This window comes from Amblyomma maculatum, chromosome 4 (assembly GCF_055883805.1).
Source record: "Amblyomma maculatum isolate TAMU_Amacu chromosome 4, ASM5588380v1, whole genome shotgun sequence".
Classification (NCBI taxonomy): Eukaryota; Metazoa; Arthropoda; class Arachnida; order Ixodida; family Ixodidae; genus Amblyomma; species Amblyomma maculatum.
The window spans coordinates 187864023-187884502 of NC_139347.1; the positions used below are offsets into that span (position 1 = coordinate 187864023).

At 44.3% G+C, this 20480-nt stretch overlaps 1 protein-coding gene across 1 annotated transcript; it reads right to left on the reverse strand.

Annotated features, from left to right (window-relative positions):
* Positions 1 to 1451: 1451 nt before the first annotated feature.
* On the reverse strand, positions 1452 to 3047 carry LOC146193853 (solute carrier family 22 member 7-like). The gene is made up of 2 exons (XM_084600632.1): positions 2184 to 3047; positions 1452 to 1643 (listed from the first exon to the last, which is right to left on the reverse strand). The coding sequence occupies exons 1-2, from the start codon at positions 3045 to 3047 to the stop codon at positions 1452 to 1454; spliced, it is 1056 nt and encodes a 351-aa protein (XP_084456758.1).
* Between the last annotated feature and the right edge of the window lie 17433 nt (positions 3048 to 20480).

Consider the following 20480-nt stretch of genomic DNA (forward strand, 5'->3'; position numbering starts at 1 on the left):
TTTGTCTTGAAGATACACGAACCAAAATTGGCCTCGAACTTGCACCACATAAAACAGAATTGATTAGTATCGACGGAAAACATAAAACCAACCCCAGTATGCAGATCCATCTTCACATCGGAGGCAACACCACCACCTTCTCAAATGGGCAAATCCGCATTCTTGGCCTGCCCACCTCAAGCTGCAACAGTCCCCAGAAATGGGTTCATCAGCTACAACGCCTTTGGCCAGCAGTGCTACATACTATTCGTCGCCCGTCCAACCGGCACGGCGGTGCGCGGCAACATGCCTGCCGTGCGATGGCCAGAGCAGTGGCGGTCGGAAAAATCCTCTATGGCACACCCGTCTTCGAACTGTCGAAGACTGACTGTCGAATGCCTTCATCGCGCAACACTACGCACAATTACCGGTCTACCTAAGCACACTCCTATATCCGAACTTGAGCGTTTGGCCGCTCTTCCACCGCTCACTACCATCGTTACCGAGTCACAGACGCGTCATCGAATACGTCTAGAAAACACTGTCCAAGGGCGTCGCCTGCTAGCCTGGGTTGAACAGCGTAACGACAAAACACCAGCCCTATATGCATCTCTTCCCCCTTGGGAGATGCCAGTAGTCACACGCCTCCATCACCGACCTATAAACCGCGATTTTACGGTGCGGTTCAAGTGTCCGCTCAGACATATATAGTTCGCATTTTCTTTCCTATGAGCCAATTTGCATTTTACTTGCACACTTAACGATGTCAGTGGATGGTAAAGAACTTGGTGGTCGCAATTTTTGGAGCCCTCCATTACGGCGTCTCATAGCCTGAGTCGTTTTGGGACGTTAAATCCTATAAATAAAACTAAACTAGAAGACCGTAGTTTGATTCGGGGAAAGAAAAGTGCTGTATTTGCTTCCCTTTTCGTTAGACACCCGAAGCGTACATATAAACGTTAGGCTATTTTAGTAGGCTCCGAACCTCCTCCACTAATAATGTTTATAGGTCATGCACATATTTGAAGCCTGCCGGGGTGGTGCAGTGTTTAGGGCGCTCGACTACTGCGCCCAAGGACGCGGAATCGAATGCAGGTCTCGGTGGCTGCTTAACGGTGGAGGCGAAAAGCTAGGCGCCCGTGGGCTGTGCGATCTCAGTGAACGTTAAAGAACCCCAGGTCGTCGAAATTTCTGGAGTCCTCCACTACGGCGTCCCTCATAGCCTGAGTCACTTTAGGACGTTAAACCCCAAAAGCAAACCATATTGGAAGCCAACTTAATAGCAACACAAAAAAAGATGCATTGCATCCAATATCCAATGTTTGCCCTTGATACAAGTGCCACATGACGACATAGAAATTGTGTAAACATTCGACAGATCGAATAAATTGCATTCACATAACGTTGTGCTTAGATAGCATAAATTACAGTGACGAGACTGAAAACCCATTTGCGTCACAAATCATAACACTCTAATTGAGTCTGCTGTCCACAGGTCTCGGCTCGATGCTTTGGTACCTCGATGACTGACCACTGCCACGAGGCTTGCTGGTTCGTCCCTTCTTCACATTCCGCCAGTTCAGTGTCTGCTTCATGAAGTCCACACTCTGAATGGAACCCGCAGCTGATAAAGGGCTGGCCAGAGTTGGCTTCTCCGACGGCTGCTGTGAAAAGAGCAGGGCATGGAGCAACATAAAGAGCGTAGTCCCAGCTAGGGCGAAAAGCACATTGCCACGCCCAATGTCTTGCCGCACGGACAGCACTATGGCACACACCCCTCCCAGGCGGCCCAAACCGAAGAGCCAGCAACTCGCCCCGCAACGCACACGCGTCGGCACCATTTCCAAGACGTTGGCGAATATGAGGACTTTGACCGCGAACGTAAGCGGTTTGGCTAAAAGGAAGAACAATGTCGATACGTAAGCGCATCCCAATGCGAAACTCAGGCTTATCACGCAGGAAACGCCACCAAGCGTTCCTACTGCTGCGGCCAGTAGATGTTGCGGTGAGAGTTTTCTGAACGTAGCGTAGAGCAGCGCGCAACTTGCGAGGTTGGTTCCGCTTGAGGCCCACTGGAACCAAGCAGTTGTTCCTAATATTACCCTGTCCTCGACGGCCATCAATGAGTATTGTGAGAACGAAGCAGAGAACGATAAGCCGATCATCACGAACGCGCTGCGCTGTACTGCCTTTGCTCTAGTTACGTCTCCTGCTGTGAGCAGCATGCGCATTTCGGTCCTCTGAACCTCTGCCTTGAGCCTTTCTAGCATGCAGTCAGTGTTCGAAACGGGAAAGCGATTTTCTTTGGCGGCAGCGATCATGAGCATTTCGGCTCTGGCCATGTCGTTTACTGCAATGCACCAGCGGGCTGACTCGTGCACTGCGGACACCGCGTACAACGTGAGGACAGTCGGGGACAACATGAAGATCTGGAGAACTATCCAGTTCAGCCCTCTGAGCAGCCGTGCCACAGCAAGCCATACCTCGGCAATCAGCAAGCCTGCGCACATGGCGGCACACAGGTCCCTGTTTCTGTTCTCGTGCGTGGATGCCTCAAAGAATAGTGTGCAGGCGAGGACGGCGACAGTTGCCACGCAGCCAGAGTTGAGAAACCTTGAAAGGACGTACATGTGGTATGATGCTGCGAAACATCCGCCCATCGTGGCCAGCTGCAGCACCGCCATCGCTGTGAGGAGCACGGGCATCCGGCCGACTCTGTCCGCCATCTGCCCGACGGCAGTCATCGCAATCAGCGAGCCGGCTATGTAGAGGCTCTCCGCCATGGCGCGCAACCAGCGTCTGTGGCAGACCAAGTCCCACTGACTTACGATGGTCCTCTTGCTGTACTCCGGGTCGTAGTCCCAATCATCGCAGTCAACAATCAGCGTGTCGTTAGGGTGACCTGGGTGTTTGTAGACGCTGCATCGACTGAAGCGACCGTCCGCCTCTAGAGGGATTGCCGAGTTCCTCCAGGAGGCCGCAGGCACCTTCATTTCACCCTGTGGCTGCTTGCACCAGTGGTCGACGTCACCAGAGGTGAGACTGAAGGCGAGGGTGTGGCACTGCATTGCGCACACGGAGAATATAACGAGATTGAAGAACCAGCGCTGAAAATGACCATGGCCGAACACATCACTGCAGTCATAGCAGTCGCTCGTCACTAAGTCTACTCTACTGAGCCTGCGTCTAGACAGCAGAAGCATCTTAGACGTTAATACGGGAGGTATTTGTAGCTGCCCTAACCTGAACCACGGTCTTCTTCTTCTTCTGCCTTGATATATGGCACATACCCACGAAGGGGGATTGACTAGGGTTCAGTGTGGACTGCCAAATGTCCTACACGAACTGAATTAGTGCAATAAAGCAATTATCAACTAAACAAAAACATAAGATTTAAGATCACAAAATTGATTGAAAGAAAAAATACGAAGCAAAAATTTGGCAGTTTGTAAATGTGGAATACAATTAGCAAGGGAATCTGTCCGTAGCTGTGATGTAGTTATGTAAGTACTGACAAATTTGAGGCAACGCAAATCCTTTCGCACCCGCACCGAAGGAGAGTAGAAGCGGGACCGACAACGTAAATCCCAAGCGTGCAATTGGAGTTTCTAAATGCACTCTCCTCTGATGTGAAAATCTTCGGCAAGCGAGAAGGAAGGGATCAATATTTTCAATCTCATCGCAAGCCTCACAAAGGTTTGTGGAGCTGATCCCGCATCTACATAAATAAAGATTTAGGCGAGGAGTCCTGCATCTCGTGAGAGTCATCGTTATCTCACACTGCCGTGATTTACATGAACGAACTTTCCATGAGTATATGAGATGCTGGTATTCGGCTGTAGATAGCAAGGTTTCATTGCACGAAGCGGCTAGGTATTGATAACGCTGAAAACAGGACATTCCAAAAATGGTGATATTAGGGATGGTACATGAAACGGATGCATCCAGGAGCTGATTTAGCAAGGAAATCTGCCGATTCGTTCTGGAAAATACCGCAGTGACCGGGGACCCAGATGAAGCGTAGTTCTTTCACCCACACCGGTATGAAATACTTTAGTGAGCAGCTCAAAAGAGCATCCCGTGCTGACTCCAGTGGCAGCAAAATAGAAAGACTGATAGAAAAATTATTTTTGATTGACTGCAGGGAACATTCAGTAGTGCTAGTCCAATTGCCATAAACTCTGCTAAAAATATCGGTGTGTAATCCGGGACACGCACCGAAAAACTCCAGGAAAGAGACTCTGAAAAATATTCCAATCGCTGCTTTCAGCGCAGTCACAGACGCATCAGTGGCAATTACAGTGTGATCAGGGAACTTTTCAAGGTGATCACATAGGAGACTGGATATTAGACCTGAAGGTAAGTGCTTCACATTAGATGGAAATATATAATCATAATGTATATCCACAAAGGACGTTGAGCAACCAATAGAACATATAGAACCGAGGTCCACACCAATGTTTGCTAAAATGTTCTGCGTGAAAACAAGCTGGGGCATGCAGACCCTTGGCCACTGGTGAGTGAGAAAGAGGGCGGGGTCTGACACAAAAATAAGTATAGCCATACCTGGAGTAGCCTCAAATGATCGCAAGAAAAATCTAACAGTTAGAAGGCGGAAACGGGAGTTAAGGTCTGAAAATACGGTCCTCCAAGTACAGCACAGTGGTAGAGACTGACTGTGGAAGCCCTAGGCAGAGGCGCAGCGCCCGTCTCTCTAGAAGCAGCAAAGGATGCAGCTTATATTTACGACATCCAGAAAAAAGAATGAAGCCAAATTCCAGAATCAGTCTCACATAGGCTTTGTACAAAAGTAGAAGAGTGTGTCGACGCATACCAAATTTCCTATTACTTATCCGTATGAGCCTACCAAGGGCACGCTCGCCTTTCTGAACATTAGACTTGATGTGAGGCCTCCAATCCATACTAGCATCATACGTAATGCCTAAATACCGCACAGATTCCACTTGAGGTATGACATCTGAGCGGTAGTTTAACGAAACATATCAGGGGGTTTTGCTTTTAAAAACTAGCACAGTACGTTTGGACACATTTAAAACCAATTTAATTTTGTCCAACCAGACCTCAAGTGCATTTAGGGGAGCCTGTAGTGAACGATAGAGGTCATGAATATCTTTTGCAGAGGCGAAGAATGCTATGTAATCTGCATATACACATACAGTGACATCAGGATGAACCGGAATATCGCACATTAATATATTAGAAACGAATGGTGAGAGCACAGAGCCCTGGGGCACCCCTCTTGTCTGTGCATAGGTATCTGAGAATAATGAGCCATCAGTGCAAAAGAATTCTCGTCCTTTCAAAAATTTCCTGATCCAAGCATAAATGTAGAACGGAGGACGTGATAATGACCACTTGTTTATTTTAATGGAATGTTCAATGCTGTCATAGGCGTTAGCTATATCGAGCGTCACTAACGCTGATACCTCCTTGTTGCACATTGCAAGGTGAATCCTGCTTTATAAATCTACATGTACAGACCATATTGAGCATCCATTGCGGAAATCAATCTGGGCAGAACTCAAAGCATTAACCTCTGAAATATGCTTTGAGAGGCGGCCATGCACAATTCTTTCTATTAATTTTACTAGATTCAAAGTCAAAGCTATCGGCCGAATGTTTTCAACATGAAATCCTTTACCAGGGTCTTTCAAGAGCAATATAATTTTTGCCACTTTCCAGACGTGCGGCAGCCATGCAGATTCTAATGATTCGTGGACCAGATCCAGGAGATACTAAGTGAATTCATTTGCTAAAATTTTGAGCACACCTACCGTAACCCCGTCCCAACCTGGAGCCGAGTTTTGCATGGAAGAAATCACAGATAGAAGTTCTGATCTTTCAACCTGAACATAGTGTGAGCAGAAAATGGGAGCGTGCAAGGAAACTCTGCACTGCTCCTGGAAACGTAATGCGTGCCCTTGTGCAATTGGTTCCAACTCATCCTTTGCCTCCTGTGGAGACAACACTATTGAACGTAATGACTGAGAAATGCGTGAGTTTCTATTTCGTTCCATGAAACGATACAAAGCCTTCCTGTGCTTAGGGTTTGACAAATAAGTATTTAAATTTTCATTGTACTCGTCCTTTGCCTACGCTATGCCTCTTTTAAATGACGCCGAACAAAATTTGTAGTTTATCCAGCTTACTGGGCTCTGGTTAAAAGAAACCACGGTCTTGACTAAACTGCGGCATTCTTCTTCGCTCTTTTCTTTTTCGCAGTCAAGAGACTGGCGCGTGCCTGCAAGGATCAATTGGTCAAAAATATTAAGAACTTAAAAATCAAGTTCGAATTCTTGTCGATCTCACTACTGCCTAAAAATGCATGTACCTTCAAGTTGTGACAAAAAATGAATATACTTATGTTTATTTAAAGCGATAACCGCATGAGGCCATTTTCCCTAGCGATTCGTCGCGCGACGACTCCATCGCGTATCGTTTCCGCTGGTATTATATATTTGCAGTATACCAGACCCTAGGTCAGAGCCTGAAACGTCAGTGCGAGCTATCTCTAACAAAAGTCAGGTGTAGGACTACTCTCCTTAATTCTACGCCCCCCCCCCCAAATCTGGCTCCTCGCCCGCAGCTGTGTATTCATTCTGCAGTGAACCCGAGTCACTGGATCATTTTTCCCTCTACTTTCACTGTTTCGCGTCCTTTAGTAAAGTTTTCCTTGAAATTCCTTGTAACCAAAAAGTTACATCTTTGACTATTTCAAAATTCTTTCATTTGAAGCTACTCTGCAGCTAGGCTTTACAGCGGCACGGATCGCTCCCTGCGGTTCATAAACTTGTTAATCCCTCTGAAAGAATTTCCTGCTAGGTGCGCCGATTCTGGTCTCTGCCATTTGTTTCACATTGAGTCGAAGTTATTGATTTGTTTCCTATTGTTCAGTAGGGCTTTTTGTCTATCATATTACAATATACTTTTTGATCTCGTCACGCAATATAATACCATTTCAGACGCTGTGGCCATTGTCCCTTGTGTGTATGTGCAATTATCCGAGAGCACAACAATTACCCGTGCGAATAAACGGAGCTCGGCAACAGAGTGTTTTAAGTGTTGCTCTGTTTCGGCCGTCTCGTCGTTTGGTCAAGGGGGAGTATAAATATGCTTGCGTCATGTTTTAAGGCTAAACAGCAAGCGCTGAAAAATATCTGGCGTTTTTTAAGGGACACGGTGCAGTGATGTGAAACTACACTATGCGATGCACAACTTGTAAAAAGTGAGTTTCTATCGCTCCTTTTGTTATTAATACCCAAAACCTACCCACAATAGCCTTTTGTATCCTTTATTACCCTCTCAAGTTTTACAGAACTCGACGCGCTCATATGCATGGGTCAGATGTTGCGACTCTAGGAAGAAGTAAAAAAAAAATACACGGCCCAGCAAACTGTGTGTAGCTAAGCCTCCACCATTGCCTTGTGCAGGCAGATTTAAGAGATGAAGTAAAAAGAAAGATTAAGACACGCCTCACAACAGCCGTCGTTCGCCACCGTAGCGGCGGCCAGTGCAATGACGGCATGTATAAAAGATACAAATACAATAGCGGCAAGCAGATTGCTCCGCAAACGGCGAATTCCACTAGACTCCCAACCCTGCTCCTTGCCTCAGATGAAGCGAGTATCTGCAGGTTCCTCACTTAAACGGCACTACGAAAACAAATTCCTTATTACAAACTTCTTGAATAAAACAAAAACAAATGTTCTAAAAAAAGGTATAGCGGAAGTTACATACAGTCTCAACGCGATTTGTTGCTTCGCATCGAGCGGCGAGTGGCTTCCCGTCATGGCGAATCTCCGCCTCATGCGGTGAGCGCTTAAGAGTGTTGTGCGACAGCTTCCTTGTTGGCGTAGAGGCAGCGTGTCCGGATAGCGACACAGGGGACATACATTTTATTCCAGCATTTGAGCGACAAAGTCTTGTGTTGTGTTAAATTCATTGGCTCTGACGTAAGTCCCCCTCTCCCAATCAGCATCTTCTCGACGCGGCGTCACCCTTACAAAAATGGTCGTCAACAGTCTTTAGAATTTGTATTAACACCTTATTGACTCTATCAATATTGTACGTACTTTTAATCTCTATGGACATGTGTAAATACGAAGTTCATACACGGTTACATTTGTGTATTTAGATCAGTTCATATAAAGTTGGTACATAGCAAGTTGTTAGGCCAATATACTTCTCTGTATATACGCCTGTCAATATACAGCAGGGGCGTAGCCAGGCCTCTGTTTCGAGGTCAAAACACCTTCCGAAAGTTTTTGAACTCCTTTTTTCGGCCTTTCTGCAATTTTTTTATCGATGCTGTATAACGCCCTCGACAATTATGTCTGGTTATACCACTCATACACAGCTATTGCAATATATTGAAGCAATCTGGCATGTCAGAAAAAATGTTCAGATCGAAAGTATGTAGTCCCAATTAACTGACCGAGTTCATGCTGTTCATTGCAAATCATATTTGAATTACTTTTTTTATTTTTATTATGAGTAACATCTGTTAAAAAAGAAATGGAAAAAGACAATTGATACGACCAATTTGCAAGAATCATTGATAAAAACGTATAAGTTTATATTTTGAAAAATTTAACTGGTTACAATTTCACTCTTTCTTCATCGCGCATTTCTTCGTCAAGCGTCCGCTCTTGTTGAGGACGCACTGAGTCCTGTTATCGAGCTCGCTCGCACCATTAAAGACTAAAACATCACAAATGGAAGGTAAACGCGGACAGCACGGCGTCAGCCACCGCGCCGCCAACTTTACGATGGCGAATGTGCGCTGTGTGGTGTTGTCGGGTTACATCGCGCGATGCTCTCCAAGAGGCGCACGCCCTGGACGCTCGGATCCACGTAGCCCAGAAGCTGTATGAGCGGGACTTTAGCATTATTTGATGGTATACACACAACTATTGAGTATATGCACATGTTCAGTAAAATACCGAACAAGCTCCCCCCCCTCCACCCCTTCCCTTTTCACGCGCCGAAATTACTGGAAAATGGAGAGTGCTTTTCCCTGACGAGGACAAAACTTTCACCAGAAAAAAAATGAACTTCTCTTTTTTTTTTCTTTTATCGACACGATCGGGATTAGAACTGTGCGCCCAGATGCCGTCGAGACACCCCACTGTTCACACTACGCCCCTGCCCACCACTTATGGAAACAAATCGGCGTTCGCGTCGCCGACATTTTCTATCGCCGCGCTCAATATGTTAGCAATTGTCTTATTCACTTCTGCGCCACAGCTCCCGGCAAGGCAGCGGCCATATCTCAGCCATCTGTTCCTGACCGCGCGCATCGTATGTTTCGCTCGCGGAGGTTATCCGAGACCACACAGCAGCCTTTGGGCATGTGCGTCAACTGAGCGAGTGCTCTACAGATTCTACTTTTGTTATGTTTTTGCTGGAGGTGGTGTGTGGGTGAGGTGCGTGCTAAGGGCAAGGGTAGAGAAGGGAGGCGCGCTAATGGTAAGAGAAGAGAGCGGAAGAGGGAAGGCGCAGAGAAGGGGGCGGTGCGGGCGAACTAGCACACATAACGGCATAGAATGCGCCCGCAGAAACACGCATATTCGCTCTCTGCCTTCGCATCGCGCTCATTCAGCCTGGTGAACTATATCACCGCGCAACCTGCGGTCCGCAGCACTGACCTTACACTGTGCATAAATTAAGCGCCCTTACGGCACAATTAACACCAGTTAACATGCAGAACCACGGAATATGAACCAGCTGTAGCTGAACATATTCATCCTTCCGTGTGTTGTGATCCATTAAGAACGTTATGCTAGTTCTAGCTGCAGCCACCCTCTCGAGAGGGTGGTTGCAAGGTGTCTCAAATCCAATGCGCGGGGAAGATGCAAGGAGGCTCTTGACCATCGGAGCGCTCGCCTTCGAGCTGGAGGAGGGGGAGCGTCTAGCCGTCCTGCGAGCAAAGCACACAGCAGCACACACGCACGCACGCATTCTTCACCCCCCCCCCCCCCCTTGAAGTGCGGAAGGTGTGAAAGGAGAAGCGGGCAGGCTTGCCAACGTAGATAGCATGGTATAAACCTGTGACGGCTTGGAGCTGCCCTCGGAAAATGACAGAGCAGATTGCACGCTTTCTTCCTTTCGTTTATTTTTTTAAAGTTTGGTATGGACTGCTTTAGCCTGATCGGCAGCTAGGTAGCGCTGGCGATTTGACTGCTACGTTATCATTTACGCGCCCTTCAATCAATCAATCAATCAATCAATCAAATTATCACTCAATCAATCTTATTTTCAAATCCGAGGACGTGGGAGGGGGCTCCTCAGCGAGAAAGCAGTTGCACACTGCTTGAGAGTTTACATGGAACACATTACAGGCATAAACATTGCAGGCATTACAGAGATGAACAGCATCAAAAGTAAAAAAAAAAGAAAATAGATATGTGTTTACCGAATAACAGCGCAATTTTATGGTAATACCGCAGTGATGTCATCAATACAGCGAAAAGGATGGCTTCAAAGTTTCACAAAATATTCACGAAGCTGTCTCCGAGTAAAAGTAACCAAATCAGCAATCAGTTTTTCGTGTTTATTTAGCATAAATGGATAATGCTCTCAGTCTTGAGAGCTATATCTTTTCCGCCACTGTAAATCTGCATGTGTGTGAGCAGGCGTGTGTGCAAATAACTTATGCGCAGGTACTCAATATGTGTGGCCCCGCATACGGTCAGAACTCAAGTTTTCATTACAATGAGGAAAGCAAACACACGATCCATGCAGCGCGCTGTGAAGAAGCGGGCTCGCCACTCCGAGTCTCTGCGTCGCCTCGAATTCCAGCCAACCCACAAAACCACCGGAAGAAAAAGAACGAAAGCAAAAGATTGCGAACGCACAGAACCGGCGCTCGCTCGGCATTCCACGCTTCCCGCCTTTCGTCTGACCAGCGCGGCAGCGCGATTAAAAAAAAAAAAAAAGCGAACTCCACGATACTCGCGTGAGCGGACGCCGAGACTACGGCTTGGCTACGGCACCCATGTGTCACGTGATTGTTCTCAGAATGCCTGCAACAATAGAGGCATGCGTCACGTGATTGTGTCACGTGGTCGTGCCCCGAAGACCTGCAAAAAAACTTCTCGGCGAGGCGGCGTTTGGCGACGTCGAGCACGGAAAAAAATACTTCTTTCTGCAAGAAATCTTCAATGTAAGTTGCCAAACGTTTTCATTCCTTTTTTATAAACCTTAACAGAGAGAGTAAAAATGAAATCGACTTCATAATGTGTTCAACCCCCGCCATTGTGCAGGATGTAGAGGTAATCGGGAAAGTGCGATGCAGTGACCACAGGATGGTGAGATCCCGAATTCGGCTAAATCTGAAGAAGGAACGCAACAGATTAGTAAGAAAGAAACCCATCAACGAATTAGCGGTGAGGGGGAGGGCAGAAGAGTTCAGGATCTCGGTACAGAATAGGTTTTCAGCTCTAACTGAGGATGAGGACATTACCCTAGAGGCAAGGAACAATAATTTCAGAGATATCATTACTGAGTGCGCGGTAGAAGTAGGCGGTAGGATAGTTAGAGAGGACACCGTTAAGCTGTCTAAGGAGACGAAAGATTTGATTAAGAAACGCCGGAGTAAGAAAGCTTCCAATCCAACAGACCAGATCGAATTGGCCGAGATATCAAAGCTAATCAATAAGCGCAAGGTGGCCGATATAAGGAAGTATAACATGGAGAAAATTGAGCATGCTGTAAAGAACGGGGGAAGCCTTAAAGCGGTAAAGAAGAAATTGGGCATAGGCAAAAACCAGATGTATGCGATAAGGGACAAGGCGGGCAACGTCATCACTAATATGGACAAGATAGTCAAAGTAGCCGAGGAGTTCTATACAGATCTCTACAGTAGCCAAAGTAGTCAGGACCGTAATGAGATTGGCGGTAGGGAAAAACAGTCAGACGTCCCACCAGTGACGAAGGACGAGGTCAACAAAGCACTAGAAACTATGAAAAGGGGGAAATCAGCTGGAGAGGATCAGATAACTACAGATTTGCTAAAGGACGGGGGGGATATCGTGCTAGAAAAACTGGCCACCCTGTATACGCAGTGCCTGGTGTCATCGACGGTACCGGAACCATGGAAGAATGCAAACATTATCCTCATTCACAAGAAAGGGGACTCTAAAGACCTTAAAAATTACAGACCAATCAGCTTACTGTCTGTTACGTATAAGGTATTTACTAAGGTAATCGCTAATAGAATCAGGACAACCTTAGACTGCAATCAAGCAAAGGATCAAGCAGGGTTTCGGAAACGGTACTCTGCTGTCGATCATATCCATACCATCGATGAGGTGATAGAAAAATGCTCGGAATATAACCAGCCCTTATACATAGCATTCATTGATTCCGAAAAAGCATTTGACTCAGTTGAAACCTCGGCGGTGATGCAGGCATTGCGAAATCAGGGGGTAGACGAGCCGTACGTGAAAGTGCTGGAAGATATATATAGTGGCTGCACAGCAACCATAGTTCTGCATAAAGAAAGTAACAAAATTCCCATAAAGAGAGGTGTTAGGCAAGGAGACACAATCTCCCCAGTACTATTCACAGCTTGTTTAGAAGAAGTATTCAGAGACTTGGAAGGGGAGCAGTTAGGGATAAGGGTAGATGGAGAATGCCTCAGTAATCTGCGGTTTGCTGATGACATTGCCTTGCTAAGCAACTCGGGGGATGAACTGCAAATAATGATTGATGACCTAGACAGTAAAGGTAGAAAGGTAGGCTTGAAAATCAATATGCAGAAGACTAAGGTAATGTTCAACAGCCTCGGGAAGGAACAGCAGTTTACATTAGGTAGCGAAATACTGGAAGTAGTAGGCGAATATGTCTACTTAGGACAGGTAGTAACCGCAGATCCGGACCATGAAAAGGAAATAACAGGAAGAATAAGATTGGAATGGAGCGCATTTGGCAAGCACTCGCAGATTATGACTAGCAGCTTACCGGTATCGCTCAGAAGGAAAGTATACAACAGTTGCATCTTGCCTGTACTCACCTATGGGGCTGAAACGTGGAGGCTAACCAAGAGAATTCTACTTAAATTGAGGACAACCCAGAGGGCTATGGAACGAAAAATGATAGGGGTAACATTAAGAGATAGAAAGCGTGCAGAGTGGGTCAGAGAAATAACTCAAGTTACCGACATTCTAGTGGAAATTAAAAAGAAGAAATGGACATGGGCAGGACATGTAGTGCGAAGAGAGGATAACCGATGGTCGCTGAGGGTAACAAACTGGATTCCAAGGGAAGGAAAGCGTAGCAGGGGGCGGCAGAAAGTTAGGTGGGCGGATGAGATTAAGAAGTTCGCAGGGGTCAAGTGGATGCAGCTAGCACAGAACCGGGTTAAGTGGAGAAATATGGGAGAGGCCTTCGCCCTGCAGTGGGTATAATCAGGCTCATGATGATGATGATGATGATGATGATGATTATAAACCCTTTGCGCATACTCACGAAAAATTTTATGTTTCTGAACTGAGCAGTTTTCAACTTACACGCGTTTACCCATTTTTTAATTTGCTGCACACAGCACGACCAATGCGCTAGGAAGATTTTTCATCGTTTAGCCTTTTTAGCACCTAGTTAAGTTCTAAAAAGTGATCCTCGATGGTCCGCGGCCTCTTTCCGATCATTTTGCAACAAAGTTCAGATAGTTAAGGCGTTTGTTTTTGCGGAGTTATTACCAATTATTCAAACGTAAACAACCGCTTTGCCTCTCAGCCATAGCTGTCAGCTTCAAATATTTAGAGAGGCCTTGTACTGCGTAAAAGTGATGTAGACGCTATTTTTATCTTCCATCAGATGTGTGCGATCGCTCGCTACCTATCCTTTTTATTTATAGGGTTTCTTTGCTGAGCTATTTGCACATAGAGCCGGTAATTCGAGGTTTATTGGAATACTCCATAAGCAACCGCGTAAAATTATACTGTATTTTAAGCTTTCCTTTCGAGTAAGCACAGATTGGGGGGGGGGGGGGTGATATATCATTTTATTCATAACAATTCGCCGACTCCAACACAGTAATAGTTATATTTGTATCCTCAGTAGGTCAGTACGTATTGTTTATTTAAGTCCCAACGGTTTTCTTTTTTTTTTTTACGGAGGCGTGGCCAGTTATGTGGGTCAAGCTAACAATTGGCTGTGAAGTAAGTGGTTAGAACTTTCAAACTTAGTCTTCTGTTTTGTTTAATTTCTAAGAACCTTTAAGCATCACAGAGAAACAGCATATTTTGAAAAGTGAATTTCAACTATGGAAGTTCTTCGTTTATTAATGTTTGACATTGCTGACAAGGGTCAGAATTAAAACAGATGATAGGATCGAGTTTTTTTGGTAACTTATGGCATGTGACCTAGAGCTGCTAGGAATTCATTTTCTGAGACAGCTTTTCTTTAGGAGTATAGGGAAAGTAATGGTATGTTATGGATTTTGAGAAGCATGGATTTAATGAAGTCTTTCTTTTACTGCGTTTACGGCTTGTTTGGCAATAATGCTTGCAGTCCAGCTAATGTAATTGTATTGTCACACCGCTTTTGCAGAAGATTTTATCTGCCATCGAGGGAGTGCTGCCTGAATATGAAGCAGACAGCGTCATGAATCTGTTGAGGCAGTTTATTCTATCAGCCATGGGTGCCCTGCCCTAAAGCATCCTTCCTGTAAAGGAGACATTGAATTGGTAGGTATCACATGCTGATGTTTTTTGCATTCATGTGTTTGCTTTATAACTGTAAAATTTTTACTGGTTCATGCTTTCTTGCATTTATTGTTTTCTTTTGAGAGTATAAAGGGCGGATGTGTAACAGGCTTCATTAAAGCAAAGCTTGAAACCAGCTCGGTGTTGTTATATGATTCTTGCTGTGTATTTAGCGCAAGACTGACGTGTTGGTGAATCTTGCTCATAGTCTGCACTAAACAAAATTTTTCGTGGCCTCTTCAGAGCTTTAAAACAGGAGATATACTTAGCTGTTTTATTTCAGTAGTACCTTCTATTTCTAGTTGAGGCAAAATTGAGTAAACCTGTGTTTTAATAGCTCAGTGACAAACATGGTTTCATGATATAGCTGACTGCACTGTGCATATGTGTGCATGTTCATGCTGACATTCAGTTACTGTTTATTTAGACTGCCTCAGCATATGTACACATACAGTGATGCTTCACTTGAACAAAGTTCAAGGGACCTTAGGAAAAAGTTTGCTGAAATGAAAGTTCATTGGACTGAAATAAATGCGTAGAAGATTGTTTCCATTAGCTTCAAGAAATATTCAGTTCAGTCGTTCAGTCGTGTCCGACTCTTCGTGACCCTATGGACCATGTCACGCCACGCTTTCCGGTCTCTCACTATCTTCCTAATATCACATAACTTCATCTGCAGTGCCTCGAGGATGCCATCTAACCATCGCGTTCGCTGCCTACCCCTTCTCCGGCGACCCTCAACCTTTCCCAACATCAAATGTTTCTCCAGCGACTCCTCTCTTCTCATCAGATGACCAAAGTAGCTGAGCTTTAACTTTAGAATTTGACCCTCCAATGAGCAGTCAGGGTTTATGGTCGACAATATCGACTGATTTGATCTTCTGGCAGTCCAAGGAACTCTCAAGAGTCTTCGCCAGCACCACAATTCAAACGCGTCAATTGTTCGGCGGTCAGCCTTTTTCACAGTCCAACTCTTGCATCCATACATCACAACTGGAAAGACCATAGCACGAGTTATACGGATCTTGGTTGGCAGACTAATGTCTCTGCTCTTTACTAGGCGGTCAAGGCTAACCATTGCTCTCTTTCTCAGAAGCAGGCGTCTCCTAATTTCATGGCTGCAGTCTCCTTCCGAGGTAATCTTGGCGCCCAAAAAGAGAAAATTTCTCACAGATTTTTAGGTTGTTCAAATCTTATCTGGGCCCATTTATTTGTCACTGCGCTGATTTGCAAGTGAAGAATGCGTAACCTTTTGCAGCACTTTTGAAAGGACTACAGTGGTTTTGAACTCAATTACTGTGCAAGCTCCTGAGAATCTTGCCTATCACAACGGCCTGCTGAGGAGAAAAGGCTTTCATTTTTTCCAAGCAGATCATGGTTAACCAAAATGCACACATTTGCAATTCTTGGAGCTAAAGGGCCTAGTAGGGCTGAAGATCTGGCTTTGACTGGCTATGACTACAGCTAATTAAGCGTGCAAAGACAGCTATGGATTCATCTGGTTACAAGCTAGTTGAGACAGCCAATTCACGTTAAAGCTAAATAACGGCCACTTTTCTTTACGCGATAATGAAGAGTGATTCTTAACATAAAAATATGCTACAAAGAGTGCGGACTGTGATTTTTTAAGCGCTCAGTATGACTTTGAAGACACAGGATAGCACCGCGGAAAATGTTCGTTGAACTGAAATGAGCAATAACTGAAGTTGTTAAAATGAAGTGCGTTTGCGTAGTGTTCAATAGAGCTTCAGTGGGGGCATTTAATAAAGTTCGTACAACTGAATACATCGTCGAAGTGACGTTCGTTCAAGTGGTATTGTTCTTCTGTGACTAAGTGAGAACATTTACTTTGCTCAAAGCAACATATACACAAATATTTACTTTCCTGCTAGTCACCAAGGTTTCCAATTAACTTCCGAACTCATTTTATTCACTACCTAAATAAATGCATCGTTAACCTTAGAGCCAAATAGTTACTAGCAATAATAAAAGTAATATTGTCAGGCATGCGAACAGAAACTGGTGAGTCGTTGCGTGGTGGTACGTAACGGTTGGAGCCCGAAGGAGGGGGATAGGTCGGGTCATGGACTTCTGGACTCACAGTAGAACGGCGATTCCACCATTGGCGCTGATATTTATCTGTTGGAGAACATTTTTTGTTTAATTTTTTTGTGTGTTTTTGAGCTCTGCAAACATGAGGGGGCTTGTTACAGAAGGGGTGGGCTGCAAGACGAAGGGAAGTATCAGTGTAGCGGCCCTTTTGTGTTTATCAAATAATAATGCATCCTAACATGTAAAATGAATGCGTTTACAGCCTGCTAAAAATCTTCTTTTTTAAATTACATGTTTGGGTTCTGCCTGGATAAACATAGATGGCAGAGAGAGATCTTTCTGCCATGGGGTGTGAACTGTATTTTGTGCAGAAAGCCAGATGCTATCGAACATGTGTTTACAGATTGTTGTGATTGGGTTTTTGGGGGGCAATATCCTACAGTGAACTTTGCTCAAAGATGTCCCTTTAAACCCCCATGGAATTTGGTTCTCAAGTGTTGAAAATTACAACAGTGTTCTGTAAGATATGATAAGGCTATTAAGCTTGCATAGGGCATGGAAGCGCCGAATGGCTGTTCACCATGCTGATCTTTATTATCAGATCTATCCAAGAGTATAATGAGGGTTTTGTCCAACAGATTATGTTTTGAAAGCTCAGCCATGTGTACCTGTGTTTATCAATGTATTTGAAAAATTGATCAGTTTGAATGCGATAATTAGAGGTATTGTATCTAAACTAGCTCTCGGCCAGCCTGTAGTGTTTGTGAAAAGGCAACAGTGACAAGAAGGGTGTTTTGCTAGAGCTTTTAAGGCTCTTAAATCTGTGCAGCTTTGCTTTAGTACATGCATTGTCTCCTGTACATGGCTAGTTAAATGATTTCTGTTCATTTTATTACAAAAGGTCATTCTAAATCTTTAGATAAGCTTGCTCACCTCTATTGTTTGTTTGCATTGTGTTCACGCGTGCTATAGCTGGAAATGATGCAGTATTACTTACAAGTAAATAAATAAAAGGAGCAGGAACTACATTTCCTTCGTCCACACATTTTTTAAGAGAAACATACATGGGCTCATTAAATTTTAGTGTTGTTTGCAACTCTGTTTGATAGTGAAAGATCTTCCTGTCATTGCATAGGATTCGTTCAGAAACTTCTGAAATATTTTGATACCTGGTGGTGTGGAGGTTGACTCCCCAGGCAGTAATGTATTCCTATAGTACCGTATGCATGCACAGTAGATAAACGTAACCCCTTGCATATATCACTGAATCTTCCACTCTAGAGGAGAATTTTGTGCACAAGCATTTTACTGTAGTTTGCCTCTGTGGAGCATTGTATTTCTAATTCTGTGCTTCTCTTTTTATGCTGTTACTCAGCAACATATGAAGTATTCCTTGTTTGTTTCTGTTACTTGTGCATTTGACTTTTCCTTTTTTTATTATTCAAAATAACTTTCTTCCTGCTGTTCTGACTAGTGTTCTCGTATGCATATGCAGTCCTCTTGATGCTTCATTGCGCCATATCTGGAGACTCCCTGTTGCCGTGGTCTGTGCCGACAAGTAAAAACTAGGCAACCTGACTTCCGGGACAAGTAGCAGGGGGACGTAGCTGCATGGTTTCTTCAGCATCCATGTTTATTTCTTATAAACGACAGGTATTTCTCCTATCTTTGACTTTCATATGTGATCAAGATTTTACCTTGGTGACAAGCTCTTGAAGGAAAGGATGGACATGAATGGCACTTTCTTGATTTCTTACTCTCGGGAATACACTATTACGACTTGTTAACTGCATATGTAGCAAAGATTATGTGTGACTGCATATTCCAGCAGTAAGCTGCATGATTTTTTAAGGATGAAATAATTTAGCTCCTATTGTCGGTAGCCTACTATTGACGAGCCAAAGCAGGCAATACTAGGTACCAAAAAGTGATTATGCGGGGCCGGGTGGGTTTTAATGAGACAAGCTCTCCACGTTTTAAGCCTTTGTACAGGGCCAACGTGTCTCCCTGAATGTGTCTGGGACACATGTCCTCAAAAGGACCTTGTCTAAATTTAAATAAAAGTAGCGCCAACCTATTTTGAGTATGACCAGTTCAGCAGTAAGCTCAAAATTGAAGCAAAAAGGCATTCATGTCCTCTGCGATGTCAGTGCACGTTAAAGAGCCCCAGCTCGTCGAACGCTCTGAAGTCCTCCCCTACAGCATCTCTCATAGCCTGGGTTGCTTTGGGATGTTAAACCACATAAACCAAGCCAGTCATTTTTTACCACCCCATCTGACTTGTCTTTCCACGTATCTCCAAAAGATAGTGCCTACATAAGACTTGCCACTATTCCTGAGATTACCTACATTATTATGTATTTAAGTATTTTACGATTATGTAATTTTCCTCAGTGGAGCATTGCGTTTCCAATTCTGGGCTTTTCATGCTGTCACTCAGCAACCATATGAAATACTCCTCCTATGTTTCTTTTACTTGTGCATTTGACTTTTCCTTTATTATTCAAAAAATCTTTCTTTGCGCTGTTCTGACTAGTGTTCTCATATGTACATGCAGTCCTCTTGTTGCTTCATTCGACCATATCTGGAGACACCCTTTTGCCGTGGTTTGTGCCGACAAGTAACAAGGCAACCTGATTTCCGGGACAAGTAGCAGTGGGACGTACCAGCGTAGTTTCTTCAGCATCCATGTGGACTTCTTATAAAAGAAAGATATTCTGAATTTTGCTTTCATATGTGATAAAGATTTTACCTTGGTGCAAGCTTTTGAAAGGAAAAGATGGGCATGAGTGGCACTTTCTTATTTTCTTACTCTCTGGGAATACACTATAGAGACTTGTTACCTGCATATGTAGCAAAAAGTATGTGTGACTGCATATTGTAGGGTAACTATAATATGCTTCATCATTCCCTATCATTGCTCTTGTATTCACCTAGGTGCTTGGTGTAGCTGGTCTCCTTCAGTAGTTACTTAGGTGTGTGTTATCTGCTATGCCTAACATAGGCATCACTCAGGAAAAATGGGAGCAAACAGGCATAGTGGCATCACTTGCTGGTAGCATGCACCAAAATGTATGTATACATACTGATACGTTGCCGCTCAGCATGTGTATTTGCTTGATGTAGCAAATGGCAGAGGAGAGAGTTTATCTGATGACCAAGCATACTGGCATGTAAATTTCACTCCTTTGTTTCCTGGGCCCCTATTGTGATAAACTAATGTCGAATGATATAGAGGATCAAAAGGAATACAACTAAACACGGCAATAGTCTCTATCTCCTGAGGGTGTTTTGCAGGTACTAGTTTGTACAGAAAGTAGTTGGAAACCTGTTAGCATATTTTGAGGAAAAAGAGGAATCTGAGTGAAGAGAGATGTGTGTGATGATAGCACAAAGCGTGTGAAATTGGCAGAGAAATTTTGAGCATGTATATTTCTTTTCTAGGTGACACCATGATAAATTTGATATGGCTGCTACATCAAACACACAATGTCGTTGCCATCGGAAACCAAATGTTTCTGCGTCAAGGGTTTGTGCAATAAATGAAGGTATGAATTTGCATCTGTTTCTTTCACCACTCACTTTTCACGAAATATTACACGCATGTGAACAGTGAGTAAAATACACATTATTATTGGACACTTGAAATAGCATAACGGAAGATATTAATAGTTTGTATGAACATGATTCTTTAAAATAACGGTGGCCAATTATCGGAAC